The sequence below is a fragment of the Dendrobates tinctorius genome, unplaced genomic scaffold, assembly GCF_039654945.1.
Source record: "Dendrobates tinctorius isolate UK_male_01 unplaced genomic scaffold, ASM3965494v1 ptg000062l, whole genome shotgun sequence".
NCBI lineage: Eukaryota > Metazoa > Chordata > Amphibia > Anura > Dendrobatidae > Dendrobates > Dendrobates tinctorius.
Window position 1 is genome coordinate 29762874 of NW_027361730.1, and position 22696 is coordinate 29785569.

At 42.7% G+C, this 22696-nt stretch overlaps 1 protein-coding gene across 1 annotated transcript in view; it reads right to left on the reverse strand.

The window, feature by feature from the left end:
• Window positions 1–22696, reverse strand: part of CCDC33 (coiled-coil domain containing 33) — a 174407-nt gene that overhangs the window by 51660 nt on the left and 100051 nt on the right. Inside the window, exons 14-15 of the mRNA XM_073579465.1 lie at window positions 6390–6541; window positions 5676–5724 (exon numbers count right to left, since the gene is read on the reverse strand). Of these exons, the coding sequence (XP_073435566.1) occupies window positions 5676–5724; window positions 6390–6541 (201 nt within the window). The remainder of the gene's footprint in view (window positions 1–5675; window positions 5725–6389; window positions 6542–22696) is intronic.

Sequence of the window (22696 nt, forward strand, 5' to 3'; positions counted from 1 at the left end):
AAAGGATATTTGGTACCAAAGTAAAGAGCTGTCCATTAGGAAGAGCCAAGAAAAGTATATATGTCAGTTGTGGTGTCTTGGTAGATGTGAACAGACCTATAAAGAAGGCCAAGGAGAGTTCAGACCCTGTAAAACTCGGAGGTATGTAGCCAAATGTATGCTTTGAGGTTGCCACCGGAAAAATTAAAGAGCTGAAAGTGCAGGTGAGCAGAATCAAGACCAAGGATTTCCTGTACTGTGGAGAAGAGTAAGGCTAGGTTCACATTGCGTTAATGCAGTCCGTTCAACACATAGCATTGATGGACTGCATTAACGCTACTGTCATTTTGTGATCGCGTTTACCGATCACGCTAGCGCAGCTTCCCTATCTGCGCTAGCGGTGATGGACCCCCGAATGCTGCAGACCGCGTCTGAGGGTCCGTCACAGAATGACGGCACATCGCGAACGCATGCCGATTATGACATGCATTGGCGATGCGCTCGTCTATTGCAGTCTATGGGTGCGTTAACGCATCCGTTACATAGTGTTAATCCCGCTATGTAACGGATGCGTTAAACGCTGCCCACAAACACAATATGAACACAGCCTAAGCAGCTACAGAAATAAGGGTCTGAGGTGTGGGAGGAAGCTGTTGAGATGTGTTTGTGGAGTGTTCAAACAAAGGTGATTGTTCCTTTGAGATTACCTCTAGAAGGCTGAGTCCTAACAGAGTGTGAGTAAAACTTTTGAGGCCATGAGAAGGCCTGAATTACGTGTTTGTTTACTGCCTACTGTATGTATAAGATTACAGACTTTACCTCTAAAATTACTACTGTTCTAGACTATCTCGTGTGCTTCTGCACTACCCCAAGAGAAGAATACCCATAACTAGGGCCATAATGCAAGTTATCCTGAGGAATGTGCCTACCTTTCAGAACTGGAACATCCATTACTGTACATGGCTGCATGCATGTGGCACAACTATTTTTACCACCATACTTAAAGGGGTTGTCCAGTTGAAACCTATTCATGGGATAGGTGATAACTTGCTAACTGATGGATATCCCACTGTTGGAAACTGTATTGATCGGAAAATAGGGGAACTTTTATCTCCACTAGGGAACCTCAATCTTCACAAATCCCTTCATTCCCATTACAAACTGCCACATCTACATTCATTCTTTAAGTGGCTGTGAGAAACGCCAATCGGGTGCTTGGCAGCCAGATAGGGAAAGAATAGAGCATCAGTTCAGCATACAGTAGGTACGGAAAGTATTCAGAACCTTTAAATTTTTCACTATTTTTTGAATTTACCAAATGGCTGCAATGAAACAAAGTTATTTTTTTTCTCATTAATGTACACTCTGCACCCCATCTTGACTGAAAAAAAACCCAAATGTTTGCAAATTTATTAAAAAATATAAACTGAAATATCACATGGTCATAAGTATTCAGACCCTTTGCTCAGACATTCATATTTAAGTCATATGCTGTCCATTTCCTTGTGATCCTCCTTGAGATGATTCTACTCCTTCATTGGAGTCCAGCTGTGTTTAATTAAACTTTTAGGACTTGATTTGTAAAGGCACACAATAAAAACATAAAAAAAAGACCTCACATGATTCGGTGGGTCAAAATATGGAAAAATTATAGCTCTCAAAATGTGGTGATGCAAAAACTATTTTTACAATAAAAAGCATCTTTTAGCATATGACAGCTGCCAAAAATAAAAGCCCACCATAAATAGTAAATCAAACCCCCCTTTATCACCCCCTTAGGGAAAAATACCAAAATAAAAAAAAATGTATTTATTTCCATTTTCCCTTTAGGGTTAGGGCTAGGATTAGAGTTAGGGCTGTGTTGGAGTTAAAATTGGGGGGTTTCCACTGTTTGGGCACATCAGGTGCTCTTCAAACGCAGCATGGCATCTGATCTCAATTCCAGCCAATTCTGCGTTGAAAAATTCAAATGGTGCTCCTTCCCTTCCAAGCTCTGCCATGCGCCCAAACAGTGTTTTACCCCCACATATGGGGTATCAGACAACTCAGGACAAATTGCAAAACAACTTTTGGGGTCCAATTTCTCCTGTTACCCTTAGGAAAGTAAAAAATTGGGGACAAAAATATCATTTTTGTGGAAAAAAAATATGATTTTTTTTATTTTCACGCCCGGGCGTTATAAACTTCTGGGAAGCACTTGGGGGTTTAAAGTGCTCACCACACATCTAGATAAGTTTCGTGGGGGGTCTAGTTTCCAAAATGGGGTCACTTGTGGGGGGTTTCCACAGTTTAGGTGTCATGATCCAGCATGGATCTGACAGATTAAATGGATAAGTGAACTTTTTTTCCTTTGGCTAGGTGCCAAAGTGATGTGATTGCCCCCAGTGGCCATTAGAATTATTACACGTGGTGTCGTTCATTCTAAGTTGTCCCGGTGGTGGTGAGTGGTAGTGAACTTTAGTTTCTTTGGTTTAGTGCACATAATTATAAATCAAGTGTGAGGCTCTATAAAAGGGTTCAGGTCGGTTTGATGGTTGTTGGTGATATTGTAAGTTAGTCATTCACAAGGAGGCTGGGTGAGGAAAGAGCTGAACATGAGTCCTGCGCAGCCCAGCCAGAGAGGACGAGTGGCAGCTAGGTGGTCTGCAAGAAGGGCTGGCATGGCGTGGTGGAGTCTCAGTTTATGGTGTCGGCAGGAAGTGCTTGCATGGCTTGGTGGAGTGATGACTATGGAGAGAGTGGCACTCAGCATGCGGGACTTGGTTGCTGAGAGCTGGACTCAAGCATGCGTGACTTTTTGGGCAGGAGCTGAACTCATCTTTGGGACTCTGTTACTGGACAGCTGCAACTGGTGGTGGACTCTGCTCCAAGGCTGCACTATGGTGAAGGATCCAGTTATGGTGATGGATCCAGGTGGAGGAGAAGATGCACACAGGTGGTGGGCTCTGTTGCTAGGAGCGTACGCAACAGAGCAAAGCTAAGTAGTGTTTCCCCTGTAATGTCATTTTCCCTCATGTGTGTTTAGTGCAGTGGTGGGATTAGTTTCCGCACCGACCAATTCCCTAGTGATGGTTTAGGGTCAGGGTGAGCTAGAGTTTTTAGGTTCCTGTGCGTCGCCCGGTGCGGAACCGGCATAGGGAACGTTAGGAGTGCAGGGACACTGGCTCAGGGGAGTACAGGAGGTCTCCACTTCCCTATTCCCTAGCCCACCATTGTTAATGTTACCCAGGCTCCCCCTTTATTATTTAAATTTGCCTTACTGGAGGCGGGGTTTCCAGATTTACGTGTAATACCTAAATTCACCTGTTGGAGGCGGCGTATCCAGCTACACGTGTTATTATTTAAATTCGCCCCACTGGAGGCGGTGTATCCAGGGTCACGTGTGTCATATGGGTTCGCCTTGCGGTACTCGCTGCGTCCAGACACACGTGACCGTGACATTAGGTACATCAGGGGCTCTCCAAAGGCAACATGACACCCGCAGACCATTCCATCAAAATCTGCATTCCAAAACGTCACTACTTCCCTTCCGAGCCCCGACGTGTGCCCATACAGTAGTTTTCTCCCACATATGGGGTATCAGGGTACTCAGGACAAATTGGACAACAACTTTTGTGGTCCAATTTCTCCTGTTACCCTTGGGGAAATAAGGAAATTGGGGACTAAAAGATCATGTTTGTGGAAAAAATATGATTTTTTTATTTTCACGCCCGGGCGTTATAAACTTCTGTGAAGCACTGGGGGGTTCAAAGTGCTCACCACACATCTAGATAAATTCCTTGGGGGGTCTAGTTTCCAAAACGCTGTCATGCGCCCAAATAGTGGTTTACCCCCACATATGGGGTATCAGCGTACAAAGGACAAATTGCACAATAACTTTTGGGGTCCTGTTACCTTTGGAAAAATAAAAATTGAGGGAGAAAAGATCATTTTTGTGGAAAAAATCTGATTTTTTAATTGTACGGCTGTACGTTATAAACTTCTGTGAAGCCCTTGTAGGTTCAAAGTTCTCACCACATATCTAGATAAGTTCCTTGAGGGGTCTAGTTTCCAAAATGGGGTCATTTGTGGGGGGTTTCCACTATTTAGGCACATCAGGGGCTCTCCAAACGTGACATGGCGTCCGATCTGAAATCCAGCCAATTTTGCATTGATAAAGTCAAACGGTGCTCCTTCCCTTATGAGCTCTGCCATGAGCCAAAACCGTGGTCTCCCCCCCACATATCAGGTATCAGCATACTCAGTACAAATTGCACAATAACTTTTGCAGTCCAATTTCTCCTGTTACCCTTGGTAAAATAAAAAAAATTGAACATTCAAAAAATTCCTGTGAAGCACCTGAAGGGTTAATAAACTTCTTGAATGTGGTTTTGAGCACCTTGAGGGGTGCAGTTTTTAGAATGGTGTCACTTTTAGGTATTTTCTATCATATAGACTCCTCAAAGTGACTTCAAATGGGATGTGGTCGGTAAAAATAAAATGGTGTTGCAAAAATGAGAAATCGCTGGTCAACTTTTAACCCTTATAACTTCCTAACAAAAAAATTTTCGTTCCAAAATTGTGTTGATGTAAAGTAAACATGTGGGAAATGTTACTTATTAAGTTTTTTGTGTGCCGTATTTCTGTGATTTAAGGGCATAAAAATTCAAAGTTGGAAAATTGCTGAAATTTTCAAAATTTTTGCAAAATTTCCGTTTTTTTCACAAATAAATGCAAGTTATATCAATGAAATTTTACCACTAACATGAAGTACAATATGTCACGAGAAAACAATGTCAGAATCACTGGGATCCATGGAAGCATTTCAGAGTTATTACCTCATAAAGGGACAGTGGTCAGAATTGTAAAAATTGGCCCAGTCATGAATGTGCAAACCACCCTTGGGGGTAAAGGGGTTAATGAGAAAAAAAATGAACTTTTTGAATTTACCAAATGGCTGCAATGAAACAAAGAGTGAAAAATTTAAAGGGATCTGAATACTTTCCGTACTCACTGTACATCCTGCTGCTCCATTGAATGGGGATAAAAGTTCCATATTCTCCTGATCAGTGCGGGTGTCAATGGTCGGTCCCTCACCAATCTAGAAGTTATGACCTTTCATGTGAATAGGTATTAACTTTTTTCACTGGGCAACCCCTTTAACTGCTTAGTATTTTTGAAAATAACTGCAGTGCCAATAGCAGCCAGAAGATGGAGATCCTATACTTTCTATATAGCATACAGAGTATTACTATGAAAAAAAAGGAAATTTTTACACCTACGTCAAATATTTAAAAAAAACATAATTTTACGACAGCCTTCCAAGTGATTGTTTATGTCAATTAAAGCCTTTATAAATTTAGGATTAATCACATCACCATAAATGCATCCAACATTATCAATTAAGAATCAATGCTACTCATTCTGGTATAGCTGTTACAGTAATTAAAAGCTGTTGATCTGGGTTCTGTATTTTGCTAGGAAGGACACAGAAAATGTAAGTCATATGTGGATTATTTCTCTGGCTTGAGTAGGAAAATGTACTTATTTAATTGATATAGAATAACAGAAAAAAAACATTCCTTTTGCCTCATGTCAAAGCATTGAAGCAGGGGGAATATAGACGCATGTGATAAGATAAGCAGAGCTTTCATTTGATATAATCAGTTTATTATTGCTATTACAAAAACACACATATATACAGACTCTGCACTTACTTGTTCTTGATGCTCCATCACGGGGTCCGTTGGCTCAACCACATTATTGCTAGGTGAAATTAGAAATATTTTAGCTCAAATGTTCTCTGGGGCACAATAATAATAATAATTTTACCAACATATTTTGCAGCACTTTGTCAGACCAGGCGTGGGCACACCATTAGTGCAACCTCTACAGCTGCACAGGGGCCCAAGAGATATGGGGTCCACTGAAACTTCCAATACTGCAAACAGCTTTAATTACAGACATCAAAAGGATTATAATGAACTATTAGACGGCAAAGGGCCCCGTATATTGTTCTTGCACAAGGGCCCTTTTCTGTCTGTGTCCGTCCCTGAATCAGATGGTATGTACAAACAATATCAAGTGTCACTACAGTAAGTAATGTCTATCAGTTCACAATTCAACAAGAGCAGTGAGGGTCACAAGAGCTTACAATCTAGAAGATAGATGAGAGGATGAGAAATAATTCTTTTTGTCTAAGTGAGGACTTGTTCTTCCGTCATCTAAGATACTAATGGGAGCATTTAACTCCCAGTATGGTGTCTTGATTGGTCTTACTTGAGTTAGTAGAGCATAGTCCAGCACCAACACAAAGCATAAAAGCATATCAGGCAGATAAACTTTAAGGAGTGAACCACATGGCCTACGCGTTTCAGAAAACTGCAGGATTCTTAACCATAGCATTCTCTGATTAGGCTTTTAGGCCTTACCTCAGGTATTGGGGAGCGAGGTTTGTGTTGGATTGTTTCGGCCGATCCATTGGATCAGAGAGCTTTTGTTCCCTTGTCTGTTGAACCCATGGGTCCGGAAGAATATCAGCCAAAGCATTATATGAGGGCAGAGGAGGGACATCTTTCTGTAGCTAAAAATAAAGAGCAGGACCACTAAATGAAATTAATACAGAATCAATTGCGATAAACTGTATAACAAATGGTCATACTTACAGAGGAAGAGTATGGTCTATAAAAGCTATCCATCCATGAGAATTAGCAGACCCTCTTAACCTGTAAGTTGGTGACGTGAACCTACACTTTTCAATCAGGATTCAGTGGCTATAATGTGTGTCGCTGTATACTTTACTCTATGTGTTATATTGAGTATACTGATACGTAAGGGTGGAAGCTCATCGAATGTGATGCAAGGATGATAGCTGAGCACCCAACCCTGTACTAATGACAGATAGCAGCACTTAACTCTGTGTTGTTACTAACTCCGACCCAAACACACAGCCTCCTCCCTTCACCAAATAGCAACCACAGCTCTCATACTACTCACCTTACGTGAAGTAGCCAGTGTGGAGGGCCGTCAATATACCTAGGGATGCCGGTATGTGGCAGGACATCCACGCCCTGTCCTCCTCCTTGTTTACTTATGTTTTCTATAACTCAACCCCTCCTTACACAGCATTATGCCTTCTCGAGCTATACGTCCTGTCCATCTATACAAATATGTTCAATACAGCAGTCTTCTTCTAAATATTACTTCTTGCCCATCGATGTGACATTACGTATCACTATTACTAGTTTTCCTGAAGCATGATAAATCCCCTTACACTTCATGGGCACCTTCACGGTGCATGCCGGTTGTCACAACACTGACTCTCCCTGGAAACTGTCGCTATGAGGAAGAGGGCAGGACATGGACGCTCGCCTGTCTGGAGACAATGCCACTAACCCTGGGCTGGTAACAGCTCTGCTGATGCATCACGTACAATTACATGCAGACATACAATCATGATGTGATTACAGCAATGTCCTCTCTAGAATATTAGTAACTCATTTATGGCCTGCAATCATTTTAAACCAAACGACAAAACTTAGTATAGTTTTATATTAGGTGAAAATAAGAACAAAACAAACAGAAATGCAAAAAAAAAACAATAAAAAGGTAAACAGAATTCATTTGCATTTAGATTTTTTTTTATGGAAGCAGAAAAGTAAAAATCTAAAAAACAGCATTCTGATAGGTGTTGAATTTTGTGATGCAACCGGTAGCTTTTTTTTAGTGTGGTTTCTCACGCAGCATTTTTGCAAAAATTCAGTATTTTGTGGGGGGGGTTTCTGGTGGTTTTTGCACTCTTTTTGTGGTTGCTGACTGTATATTAATGTGGAAAATATGAATCTACATACTTGGTGTAATTTTTAATCATGAGGTTTTCTTAGTTTGTTTTTTCAAAACACTACATGATCTATTTCGTCAATGTGTCTTCCTATCGGCATCTCCAAAAATGCATGCATGATCTCCTTCTCTCCAATTCTCTTTCACCCTACATGTACATATCAGATCTACTTATTAAAAAGCCTAAAAATCATAGAGGGTGTTTTTCCAATCTAGAAAAAAAATTGCAAAAACTGTATGAAGGAAGTCTAAAATCTAAAATAACACAATTACATACAATAAACCTATTTAAAGAACATAACCAAAATAAGATCTGGTAGGAAAGAAGGGGAAGAAAAAAAATGTAAGTTAACAAATGTTCTCCGATTTCAGGCTGCAAAATTGCCTTTCCAAGCTTCTCAAATGTAATTATAAATAAGCTTCATGGCATCATTATTATATGTAACATTATCCGTATGCATATCGGTATCAACTGCATTTCTTGGTGTATTTACAGCTGTAAGTGAAGTCAAAATCCAATCCTGTAGTACTTTATCTTGCTATATAAAAATGTCTTACTATTTTATTATAATTTGTTCATGGGTAGATTTATAGTTATCCCAAAATAGCATAACATAGGGTATTCTTATCGCATATAAGGCCTTTATTATGTCCAGGAACTTGTCACACGGACTGTCATGCGCCTTCATTCCTGTCAGATGTTTTAAAATGTGTGTTGTGACATGTGATTTTACAGTATTTGTATGGAGTAATATAGTATGTGAAAATGCATAGAATCTTATAAGCACTAATGTATGCGGTTCCCGTAATATAATGTAACCAATGTACTATGTTAGAAATGTGTAATTTATAGGGAAAGTATAGAGCTAGATTTAGGACCCAAGATTTAGTATAGGGCTTAGAAGTTAGATTAAGGAAGGGAAATATGCAGTGGTGGGCATATTAGTAGTAGGAAATAGTGCACAAGTTAGGATACAGTTAATATGTTTGTGACTACCCCAACATGGGAGGGGATAAGTCATGCATAAAGGGGAACATTTCTTGATTAGATTAGATAGAGATACTGTTAGTGAGAGTTTAAGGCCATTGGGTCGGAGGCATGAGAAGTACGTATTGTTCTGGCAGTATGAGAACATTGGCAACTTTCTTCGGACATTCCTGCAACGTGTGCCTTACTCACTTCCAACAAATGGAACCCAGACAGGAAAATATGTGAGGGAGATCGGGTGGGAGAATACTACAGAGCCAAACAGAAGATCCTGGAGGCTGAAGTCTTCGAAGAGTGTAAGAAAACGGGTAACTCAGGCTAAACAAACGGAGATCATGAAATTGTACTCTCACAGGGATAATGCAACAGAAAGGACCCAGAAGACCACAGCACCTGATTGCTCCTATTTCTGCGCTGAAAAGAAGCACTTTTTTTAATGGTATTTATTTCTTTTGGCAGAACAGGGGTTATTCGGCCATGTTGGAAACTCTGGGAGTATAAGAGCTGATCTCGGTTAGCCAAGTTTGTTGTTTTCAGGGAAATCTGTAAACTGTACTTTAGGTTATGTCATGTTTCTTCAGGTACAGAGGAGCAATGTGTGGGTATAATAATCTGCTCCTTCAAGGAAACCCCCAAGCATGGGCATTTTCTCTCCTGTCTCTCTCCCAGTCGCTTCAGATGGTGGAGGAATTTTTTGTAGCACTGGGCCTTATATACAACGACCCCGACCCCCTCTCCTTGACTGAGTCCACGCTGCGCCAGCTTCAGCAAGGAGATGGGCCGGTGGCAGAGTATTGCTTTGAGTTTCAGAGGTGGGCCACGGACTCTAAGTGAAATGACACCGCACTCCATAGACAGTTCTGTGAGGGGCTTACAGTAAAGGTGAAGGATGCCTTAGCCCTGTTTCAGATTCCAGGCTCCCCTGAGCCTGCCATGTCTCTGGCAATCAGGGTTGATCACTTTCTTCACCAGAGACATAGGGAGACATATTGGGACTGATTCATCTGCGGAACCCATGCAGGTGGGTGTGGCAACTCACTCTGGAAACTGTTTGTGGGGGAGTGTGTTTTCAATGTGGTAAAAAGGGCCATTTTGTGGGCACGTGTCCTTCCCAACCTCACAGTAAAACAATTACCGGAACGGTGTACTCATCACCTCCATGGGTAGGACACAATTTTTTCTGCCAGCTGAGATTGACTTAGATGAAATTAAGGTAGGTGTATCTGCATTTCTGGACAATGTAGCGGGGTTTAACTTTAATTGTTCGTCCAGGTCCAGGGCCTCGATCCACATACTATGTCCAGATCCATATCCATAATAATAATTGACTCCGCCCCTTTGAGACAGGGATATTTTACTCAAGTCATTCGAAGTTTATATCTTCAAAATGGGACCATGCACGCTGATTTAATAGACTATTATGTGCTAGAGGGTCTGCCCTCAACTGTGGTTCTTGGAGTTCCTTGGCTCACTCTGCACAATCTTCTAGTAGATTGGCAGACTCAGGAAGTGGTAATGTGGAGTGAGTATTGACAAGGACACTGCTTGGGTAACTGACTTGCTAGAGTGGATACCCAGTCTGTGTCAAAGTACCTGTCTGATTTTGGGTATGTGTTCTTGGTGCAGGGTGCCAAGAACTTCTTCTTTATCATCCTTATTGACTGCGCTGTTAATCTTTTCCTGGTGCCAGTTGTGAGATCTGCTTCCAGGCTCCCTCTGGTGGTAACAGGAGGTAGTGAGGCTGATTTAATCAGTAGTGATATGCCACCTGATAATGAGGATGACGATTGGACCTCAGGAATTTCAGACTGGATTTAAGACAGCTGACGCCCTATTCTGGTGCTGGTGATTCATTCTGGCTTGTCTGGTCTGGGTTTTCAGCTCTGTTCCAGTCATCTAAAGCTAAGTTTTTCTGCTAATGTTCACACTTGATTTTGTTGATCTATTCAGTTTTTTGTGTGGTCAGCCAGCCCCGGCTGGGGCTGCGCTGAATTTTCACTCTTATTTATCTGTATTTGCCAATTTGCTTTTTGTCCCTTACTAGATTGGCCTCTTTTTGCTCTGTCTCAGAATATTTCAGAGTGCTGATATAGTGGGAGAAGTCTAGTGACTTCAGGGTTAATTTTGCTATCAGAAGTGTTGGATACTATTTTTGTAGGGTTTTTTGCAGATTGCAGACAGTGTCTTTCCTTTCCTTTCCTTTCTAGTTAGTTTGGGCCCCATCGTTTGCTCAGCCTATTTTCCTGCCTGTGTTTGTGCTTTCATCTTGTTTCACCGTCAATACATGTGTGTGGGCTGTCTTTCCTTTGGGGTCTGCTCTGGGCCAGTTAGTTTTCCCCTTTTCATGCTTCAGGCTTATATAGTCCTCCGGCTGTGACGAAGCATCTAGGATCATTGTGCGTACACTCCACGGCTGCTGCTAGTTGTTGTGGTTAGGATCAGGGATCTGCAATCTGCATAGTTACTAACCTCTCTGGTTTTCTGTGACTTAGCTTGTTTTGCTTTTTCTCCTCTGTGACCCATTCATAACAGCCAAGCTACCTAACAGCAGATTGTATAATATCTCTGGTCCAGAAAGGCAGGCCATGAAGGACTATATCACAGAAAGTTTGGCAAGCGGTCATATCAGACCATCCTCATCCCCATTGCCGCTGGGTTCTTTTTTGTAAAGACAAAAGATGAGGAGTTATGCCCAAGTCTAGATTTCCACGAACTCAATATAATCACAGTCTGGGATCCATATCCGCTCCCTCTCATCCCAGACCTCTAATCAGATTGTAGGAGCAAAATGTTTTTCAAAACTGGACTTCAGGGGGCATATAATCTCATTCGCATTAAAGAGGGGGATGAGATGGAATAGCATAGTGTACTATGCTAGTACAAAATTTTATTTTGCAGTGTATTAAAGTAAATTGGCAGAAGGGGGCCAAAAAGATACTCTTCTGGCACTATTAAATGTTTAACATTTATGTCAGGAGTGTTCCTGATGTACAAATATGAACCAAAAATATTAGTGAACATGCCCTGTCTAGGTGACCAAGAGCAGTTGTAGCCCTTCACCTTCAATGTTTGCCTATGTACATTTTCTCCTGTGTTTTGTCCTTCTGCACTTTCTTCCTTCCGTATCCATCAGCTGCTTGACTTGGTGGCAGACTGGCAGTATCACTGGGACATGTAAGGGAACATGTCGAGAATAGTCTGAAAATTGACATAGACACTACTACACGCCTTGCTGGAAGTCAGTCACCTCTGTCTTTGTGGGGAGATCATAATGTTACCTTGTGCTGCAGAAGGACTGTCCCTTAGCCCAGTCAGTGTGGGGTTCGAGACCTGTGAGCCCTCTGGCTTAGTGACTTGGCCACAACTGCAAAAATTGCCATTCCTATAGCTATACCAGTGCCCCTGAGATATAATAGCTGACCTTAGCTGTACATAGTTAAGATGACAATTTTCTTTCATTGTCAAATGACTGTTTTAGGTACACAATCTCTTCATCTTTGCATTTTTTACATCCTACTAATTTGTAGCATTCATATAACCTGAAATGATCCTATATCTGTGTGAAATTTGTCTGATATTCAAAGAGCTGAGTAAAAAATTCCATCCCTTTGAGTCATAGCACATGTCGGAAATTCTGAAGATATCCATCTTACAGTCTCCAGTGCAGCTAAAAGATCTCTTTTTAATATTCAAATTAGTATGATTTGTACAATCTTGTTAGCATTTGATCCAATTCCCAGCATTTTAATTGATATATCTGACTAGCCAAAATATAACCAAAGGTCATGTACTGCCACTTCCCCTCCCCTCTTACCCCTTTTGCCTTCAGTTTTTTCCACCCATTCCAAATTATCTCTCAAAAAATAATGTTAATAACAATAAATATTTAGGAATTATCCATATTGGACTGTTAGAGACAATACATGGGAATTGGGGAAGTATCGATAACACCAGAGGCAGACGCTGACAGCTTGGGGCCCCTGTGCAAGAAATTTGTCTGGCCCCCTTCCTTTTATGGCTATATATATATATATATATATATATATATATATATATATACACACACACACACATACATGTATATATTACGTAGTCTCCTCTATTATGTATATTGCTTGCCGTCCCTTATTATACAGTGCCCTCTCGTTATGTACAGTACTGTCCTTTACATATTGGATTATATAGAGCCCTGTAATTTATTACATACCATCCTGCCTTGTTAGCTGTATAATGCAATGATGGCTGATGGAGCATGGGAAAGCTTCTTTATTAACCCTAGAACGCATACCTGGGGCCTCGCAGGCCTGCCAGGTTACTTGTTTTCTATTTTCTGTAAAAGTACTTTAGTTAGAATTTTGAAAATCTAGGTAATCCTCAGGTATATAGTTGTTAGTAATTTCCAGTTATTCATATATTTTTATGTTACAGACACTTCGGTATAACAACCTTTTTTTGGGACTACCCCATATTCACGCACCTGGGGCCTTTTAGGCCTGTACTAGGTTTACATGTGATACTCAGTCTTTTTGTCTGTATTGTTGCTGGGGAAGAACTTTTATGACTCTGCTATTGCTGGGAAGAGTGTGGGTTCTGCATGACAACATGGTCATGTGATCTTGGAAGGGAGGCTCCCTCACAAAGTCATGTGTCTCTGACCTCATTGCAGGTCTTTTTGTCCTAATTGCTGGAGAGACTTTGGAGGAAGAAGTCAGCTTTCTTTTGTCTGGAAATAGAAACTTTCTGAGCTCCAAAACCAGAGGCTTCTACTGCACTACAAGAAAGTGATCTGTTGGAGGTAAGAGGAGGGGGGCTGCAATTTACCTGCTTTATATCGCTTGGTGTGCTGGGACCCTAACAAAGAGTCTTATCACATACTGTTTACAGTGCACAAGCCTGATTGTAATCTTTTTTTTTTTTCTTTTTAGTTTACTGACATCTAAAATTACAATGGCACAGTCTACTTCCAGGGGATTGACTGTCCATGAAATCGAGGTGATTGTTTTCAATAGTGATGAAGAAAGTGAAATTTCTTTGTCTGATGAAGAGTACATGCCACCAGCTAATGTATCAACTTCATCGTCCAGCGATTCTTCAGATGATGAAGTATTGGATCCAGCAGAATGTTCAAATAGAACATCTAAAACGAATATTTTTTGGAACAGTACTGCTGCGGCTCTTGCACGCACCCCATCACATAACATTATTAGAGTTGCTCAAGGAGCTGTCGGAATTCCCCAATTCATGTCCAAAAGAGATGTTTTCTGTAAATTTGTTTCGGATGATATTGCAGATGAGGTAGTTTTGTGTACTAACGTAGATGGAAAACGTATCGCGTCAGGAAGAAAAAAACATGGAAAAATATCACTAAAGAGGAACTATATGCTTATATTGGCCTTACTCTTCTGGCAGGGTCGACAAAATCATACGATGTTCCAATCAGAGTTATTTCAGAACCCATTTGCAGATCCACATTACAAAGCTACTATGTCCATCAATAGATTTGAGAGTATTCGGAGATGCCTTCGTTTTGATGAAAAGAGAACTCGCCCTGTGAGGTTGGCAACCGATAAATTAGCCTCTATTAGCTATATCTGGAATCTTTTTATCAAGAACTGTACAAAGCTTTACCATTCCAGTGATAATGTGACAGTGGACGAGCAACTTCTTGCCTTTAGGGGACGTTGCAAATTCATTCAGTATATGCCCAGTAAGCCAGCTAAGTATGGCATAAAAATTTTCTGGATGTGCGATTCAGCAAGCTATTATGGGATGAATGGTCTGATTTACTGTGGCAAAGAAGCTGATGCTCCAGTCCAGAAAGACCTATGTTCTGACATAGTAAAAACACTTGCTCTACGGATTACGGATACATTACGGATCACCTCCTGGCGGACCCCAGCGCTAGTGGGAATGCATCCTTACTTTGCAATTGTAAAATAAATTTTGAAAAGTATTTTTATTTGAGTTATTCCGTGTTATTTGCACACAGGCCTAAAAGGCCCCAGGTGCGTGAATATGGGGTAGTCCAAAAAAAAGGTTGTTATACCGAAATGCCTATAACATAAAAATATATGAACAACTGGAAATTACTAACAACTATATACCTGAGGAATACCTAGAGTTTCAAAATTCTAACTAAAGTAATTTTACAGAAAATAGAAAACAAGTAACCTGGCAGGCCTGCGAGACCCCAGGTATGCGTCCGCCAGCCTTAGCTGGGGTCACCAGGAGGTCAGATCCATTATGGAATCCCGTCCTGGCGGACCCAGCGCTAGTGGGAATGCATCTTTACTTTGCAATAAACTTTGAAAAGTATTTTTATTTGAGTTATTCCATGATAATTGTAAACAGGCCTAATAGGCCCCAGGTGCGTGAATGTGTAGATTTCTATGGGTATGCGTTCTAGGGTTAATGGAGGAGCTGATGGCCTGAGTTGAAGCTATGCAAAAAAAGAAGGCACTGTGAATAACAAAATTAACAAGAATACACTATGTAAGAGACAGCACTATACATAACAGCAGAGGAAGCTATATAATAAGGGACGGCACCATATATAACTAGAGAGGATGGTACGTAATAAGAGATGTGGTATACATAATAAAGGAGGAAACTATGTAACTAAGGATGGTGTTATACGGAATTAGTGAGTACACTATATACTAAGGGACTGAGTTAGACATAATAAGTGATAATGTTTTCCTCCACCTCCCCTGTTCCTAAGTCCATTATAAGTCCCCCTTCCTCCCATTCCAATCCCCCACACCCCCTCATTGTCCTCCTACCCACGCATCCCATTATTGTGCTCTCCCCCACCTCATCATTGCCCTCTTCATCACCTCCATCATTGCTTTCTCCCCCACCACTATCACTGCTTTCTCCCGCACCACCCCATCATTGCCCTCCACCACCTCCATCATTTCCTCCTCCCCCACCACCATCCCCATCCTTGCCTATTCCGCCACCTCCATCATTTCCTCCCCCCTCCACCCCCTATTATTGCCCTTTCCACCACCGCCTTCTTCCCCAAACCACCATCCTTGCCCATTCCACCACTTCCATGATTTCCTCCACCATCACCATCATTGCCCTCTCTGTTGTGAGTTCATTTTCCCCTTCGTCACTGAGGTCTTGTGAACTCCCTATTCTGGTAAAGGAAGGTAATGAGCCTGATTATCAGGCACCTGAGTCTAATGAGGATGACTGGCTGAGTGGAGTCACGGACTGGATATAAGGCTGCCGACGCCCTTCTGCCCTGCGGGTGATTTCTCTGTGGACTTCTAGGACACCAGTCTGATTCCTGCTCCCCTAAAGCTAAGTTTTTTGCTTTGCCTGTTGCATTTGTGTTTTGTTTTTGTTTTCCTTGCTTTTCTGGATTCTGCCATTCCCTGCTGGGGTGAGCTGAATCTCCTTTTGCCTGTTGTTCTGTCTTCAGAATATTCCTGAGTACTGACATAGCTTTTTGAAGCCTAGCGTCTTCAGGGCCTTTTTCTCTGTCAGTCTGTTGGCTCTTATTTTCATAGGGTTTTTCATGGATTGCAGACAGCAGCCTTCCTGTCCTTTCCTATGTAGTTAGCTTGGGCCCCGTTTTTTCTCAGTCTATCTTTCTGTCTGTGTTAGTGTTTTCATGTTTTCATCTTGCTTCACCGTCATTATATGTTGGGGGCTGCCTATTGCTTTGGGGTCTGCTCTGGGGCAGTTTAGATTTCCCCTTTCTTTCTTTAGGCCTATTTAATTCTCCGGCTGTGATCGAGGGGTCTAGGGCATCGTAGGAACCCCCCACGGCTACTGCTAGTTGTGTTGATAAGTTCAGGGGTCTGCAATCCGATAGCTGCCAACTTCTCTGGTTTTCTGGACTTAGCTAGCATTTCTGTTTTTGCCTCCTACGGTGACTCAATCATAACACCTCTCCATCACCCTGTCATTGCCTTCTCCCCATCACCCCCACCATTGCCCTCTCCTCCACCTACATACACACAGACACACACAGTACCATTCACTTGTACTCAAGTACTCAATCATAACAGAATCACCCGCCATACCGCAGATCCTAGGGTACTCAATAGCAGGAAAGAATTGTGCTTAAAAAAAAAAAAAAAAAAAAAGGTGTGTATATTCTTTCCTCTATATCTCTGAGGCCGTAGGGGGAATTTTTTTTTCTCTCAATGGAGATAAAGCAATTGTCTGATCGTGTGGAGCAGCTCGCTGCGGAAGTGCGGGGAATTTCCGCCTACCTTCCTCATTCGCATGCTGTTGAACCAAAGATCCCTACACCTGATGTATTTTTTGGGGATCGATCTAAATTTTTGAGTTTCAAAAACAATTGTAAATTATTTTTTGCCTTGAAGCCTAACTCGTCAGGGAGCTCCGCGCAGCAGGTTAAAATCGTCATCTCTTTGCTGCGTGGCGATCCCCAGGATTGGGCGTTTTCTTTGAAACCAGATGATCCTATTCTGACTAATGTGAACGCATTCTTTCAAGCTTTGGGGTTGTTGTATGATGAACCTAATGCGATTGATCAGGCTGAAAAGACCCTGTTGGCATTGAACCAGGGTCGAGATTCTGCAGAGTTGTACTGTCAAAAGTTCTGAAAGTGGGCGGTCCTTACTACCTGGAATGATAATGCCTTGGCTGCTCTCTTTCGGAAGGGTTTGTCAGAAGCCATAAAAGATACTATGGTGGGATTTCCTGTTCCCTCTGGTCTGGATGATTCTATGTCATTAGCCATTCAGGTTGGTCGGTGTTTGCGTGAACGCAGGATTGCACGAGAGGTGTTGCCACCTGTTGAACAGACGTCTGAACCTATGCAATGTGATAGAGTTTTGTCTAAGGCGCAACGTCAGGAGTTCAGAAGGCGTAATAAGCTGTGTTTTTTTTGTGGAGATGCCTCGCATATTATTTCTGTTTGTCCTAAACGAGAGAAACGCTTTGCACACACGTTTTCTGTTGGTGGTGTTCAACCTAAGTTTCTTCTGGCAATTACTCTGATCTGCTCCCTGTCCACATTTTCCGCCAAGGCTTTTGTGGATTCGGGAGCAGCGCTAAACCTAATGGACTTGGATTTTGCTAAACGTTGTGGATTTCCGATGACACCTCTGCAGACGCCTATCCCTTTGAGGGGGATTGATGCTACTCCTTTGGCTAAAAACAAACCTCAGTTTTGGACCCAGGTGGTCATGCGGGTCGCCCCAGACCATCAAGAAAATTGCAGATTTTTGGTGTTGCATGGTCTGCATGATGCCGTTGTTCTGGGGTTTCCCTGGTTGCAAATTCATAATCCAGTTTTGGATTGGAAATCTGTGTCTGTGGTGAGTTGGGGTTGTCGGTGTGCCTTTAGTGAGGCTCCGTTTTTTTCCGCCTCTCATCAGTCGCATGATGTTCCTGACTATTTGGCGGACTTTTATGATGTATTTAGTGAGAATGAGTCTGCGTCCTTGCCTCCTCATAGGAGTTATGACTGTGCAATTGAACTAAGCCCGGCGTGTAAATTTCCCAAGGGTCGGCTCTTCAATTTATCTGTACCCGAGCACGAGGCTATGCGATCCTATATTAAGGAGGCGTTGGAGAAGGGTCATATTAGACCATCCTCTTCACCCTTAGGTGCCGGGTTTTTTTTGTGGCCAAAAAGGATGGTTCCTTAAGGCCTTGTATTGATTATCGTGCCCTCAATAAAATTACTATTAAATATCAGTATCCGTTACCCCTGATTTTGGATCTATTCTCTAGAGTTAGAGGTGCTTGCTGGTTTACCAAGCTTGACCTCAGGGGGGCGTATAATCTTATCTGCATTAAGCAGGGGGATGAATGGAAGACGGCGTTTAATACTCCGGAGGGACATTTTGAGTACCGGGTGGTGCCTTTTGGGCTCACTAATGCCCCTTCTGTCTTCCCGTGCTTCATGAACGATATTTTCCGAGACTTTGTCGATAAATTTTTGATTATCTATCTGGATGATATTTTGATCTTCTCCAAGGATTGGGATTCTCATGTGGAACATATTCGGACTGTGTTCCGGATCTTGAGGGAGAATTCCCTGTATGTCAAAGGATCGAAATGCCTTTTTGGAGTACAGAGGATTTCATTTTTGGGATTTATTTTGTCTCCGTCAACTATTGAAATGGACCCGGCCAAGGTAAAGGCCATTTATGATTGGGTTCAGCCCACTTCTTTGAAGGCCCTCCAGAAGTTTTTGGGTTTTGCTAATTTTTATCGGAAATTTATAGCAAAATTTTCTAGTATTGCCAAGCCATTGACTGATCTGACTAAGAAGGGTGCTGATGTGTTGAATTGGTCTCCGGAGGCTGTTGCTTCCTTTCAGGAGCTGAAGCGAAGATTTACCTCCGCCCCGGTTTTGCGGCAACCTGATGTCTCACTCCCGTTCCAGGTAGAGGTGGATGCTTCTGAGATTGGTGCAGGAGCTGTTTTGTCCCAAAAGGATCCTGTAACATCTAAAATGAATCCCTGTGCTTTCTTTTCCCGAAAGTTCTCTCCATCTGAACGTAGCTATGATGTGGGGAATCGGGAACTGTTGGCCATGAAATGGGCATTTGAGGAGTGGAGACATTGGTTGGAGGGAGCTAAACATCAAGTTGTGGTTCTCACTGACCACAAGAATTTGATTTACCTAGAGTCGGCTAAACGCTTGAACCCTAGACAGGCTAGGTGGGCCTTGTTTTTTTTTTTTTACACGTTTTGATTTTGTGGTCTCTTTTCTTCCTGGAACTAAGAATGTCAAGGCAGACGCCCTCTCTAGGAGTTTCTTTGCTGATTCTCCTGTGGTGACCAAGCCTGCTACCATCTTAGGCGAAGGGGTAGTTCTTTCTGCCATCTCGCACGATTTGAGACTTGCGCTGCAAGAGTTCCAGGAGGACAAACCTGAGCGTTGTCCCAGTGGAAAGTTGTATGTTCCTGACCAGTGGAAGAAGAGAGTGATGACTGAAGTTCATTGCTCTGCATTGGCTGGTCATCCAGGTATTTTTGGTACCAGAGATCTGGTGAGTCGCTCTTTTTGGTGGCCCACCTTGTCTCATGATGTCAGGAATTTTGTGCAGTCCTGTGGGACTTGCTCCCGGTCTAAACCTTGTTCTCGCTCTAGTGGGTTGTTGATGCCTTTGCCGGTCCCCAGGAGGCCATGGACCCATATTTCAATGGATTTTATCTCTGATATTCCTGTCTCTCAAAGAATGACTGTTATTTGGGTGATTTGTGATAGGTTCTCTAAGATGGTTCATCTTGTACCACTCCCTAAGTTGCCATCTTCCTCTGAGTTGGTGCCCCTGTTTTTGCAACAGGTGGTTCGCTTACACGGGATTCCTGAGAACATTGTATCTGACAGAGGAGTTCAGTTTGTGTCTAGATTTTGGAGGACTTTCTGTTCCAAGCTGGGAATTCAGTTGTCCTTCTCCTCTGCTTTTCACCCCCAGACCAATGGGCAGACAGGGAGAACAAACCAGACCTTGGAATCATATTTGAGATGTTTTATTTCCGCTGATCAGGATGATTGGGTTTCATTTTTGCCCTTGGCCGAATTTACTTTAAATAATAGAGCTAGTTCTGCCATTTTGATGTCACCTTTTTTTTGTAACTTTGGGTTTCATCCTCGATTTTCTTCAGGGCAGGTGGAGCCTTCTGCCTGCCCAGGTGTTGACACTGTGGTGGAGAGAATGCACCAGATCTGGGACCAAGTGGTGGATAAGTTATCTCTCTCCCAGGAAAAGGCCCAGCGGTTTTCCAATCGACATAGGACCATTGGTCCCCAGTTTAAGATTGGTGATATGGTGTGGTTATCATCAAAAAATATTGCTATGAAGGTGGCTTCTCCTAAGTTTAAGCCTAGATTTATTGGACCTTACAAGATTTTGGAGATTATTAATTTGGTCTCTTTTCGTTTGGCTCTTCCTGTCACATTTAAAATCCATAATGTGTTCCATAAGTCCTTGTTGAAGAGGTTTGTTGAACCAGTTGTTCCTGGGGTGGCACCTCCAGACCCTGTATTGGTTGAAGGTAACATGGAATATGAGGTAGAGAAAATACTGGATTCCTGTTTGGCTAGACGGAGACTCCAGTATTTGGTTAAGTGGAAGGGTTATGGTCAGGAGGATAATTCCTGGGTCTCTGCCTCTGATATTCATGCCAAAAGATTGGTGCGTGCCTTTCATCGGGCTCACCCTGATCGCCCTGGTGGCGTGGTTGAGGGTTCGGTGACCCAGCCTCAAGGGGGAGGTACTGTTGTGAGTTCATTTTCCCCTTCGTCACTGAGGTCTTGTGAACTCCCTATTCTGGTAAAGGAAGGTAATGAGCCTGATTATCAGGCACCTGAGTCTAATGAGGATGACTGGCTGAGTGGAGTCACGAACTGGATATAAGGCTGCCGACGCCCTTCTGCCCTGCGGGTGATTTCTCTGTGGACTTCTAGGACACCAGTCTGATTCCTGCTCCCGTAAAGCTAAGTTTTTTGCTTTGCCTGTTGCATTTGTGTTTTGTTTTTGTTTTCCTTGCTTTTCTGGATTCTGCCATTCCCTGCTGGGGTGAGCTGAATCTCCTTTTGCCTGTTGCTCTGTCTTCAGAATATTCCTGAGTACTGACATAGCTTTTTGAAACCTAGCGTCTTCAGGGCCTTTTTTTCTGTCAGTCTGTTGGCTCTTATTTTCATAGGGTTTTTCACGGATTGCAGACAGCAGCCTTCCTGTCCTTTCCTATGTAGTTAGCTTGGGCCCCGTCTTTTCTCAGTCTTTCTGTCTGTGTTAGTGTTTTCATCTTGCTTCTCCGTCATTATATTTTGGGGGCTGCCTATTGCTTTGGGGTCTGCTCTGGGGCAGTTTAGATTTCCCCTTTCTTTCTTTAGGCCTATTTAATTCTCCAGCTGTGATCGAGGGGTCTAGGGCATCGTAGGAACCCCCCACGGCTACTGCTAGTTGTGTTGATAAGTTCAGGGGTCTGCAATCCGATAGCTGCCAACTTCTCTGGTTTTCTGGACTTAGCTAGCATTTCTGTTTTTGCCTCCTACGGTGACTCAATCATAACACCTCTCCATCACCCTGTCATTGCCTTCTCCCCATCACCCCCACCATTGCCCTCTCCTCCACCTACATACACACAGACACACACAGTACCATTCACTTCTCTGCACATTCCCCCACAGCACTATGCATGCACACACACACAACACACATACATACAGAAAACACACACAGCACCTCTCACCTCTGCATGCTCTCCCGCAGCATCACCATCACCGGCAGCTTCCTCTCTCTGGCACAGCTGGCTGTGTGAGAGGAAGCGCAGGCAGGAAGCAGGATGAACCACTGCAGCTCTGCTCCCATCTTCTCTTCTAGGCAGCGGAACTGCAGGGATCTCTCCCTGCCCGCCACACATGAGGGCAATCTGGCCAGGGGCCCCCCCGAAGCCTTGGGGCTGGATAAACAGGCCCGATTGCCCTCATTATTAGCCACCCTGGGGTGGCCCCCCTCCACCTCTGGGCCCCGGTGCAGCTCCACAGGCTGCACATGCGGTATGTCCGCCCATGGATGACACTAACAACCAGAACTCTGCTGTAATTTAACGCAGATTTGTAGACTTATGTTATTTAAAGTTTTTAATATAGAGAAAATACAAAGTTTCACCATTTAATTCACAACATTCACTGTTCATCATGAATAATGTGAAAGCTTTATTAAACAGGTTATCAAATGTATATTTTATTTTGCCTTTTTATCATTAACTTTATTTACATGGTTATAACCTCTTTTTATCCTCCTAAAAGGGAATTTGTCAGCTAATGCTTGCTGCCCAAACCATCAGCATCATGTACAGTATCAGTCACTGGCTGCATGATCACAGCTACAGCCTTTCACAGAAAAACTGAGTCGTGCTATTGACTTGTCGTACAGGCGCGTCTCCTACGGATTCTCCCCA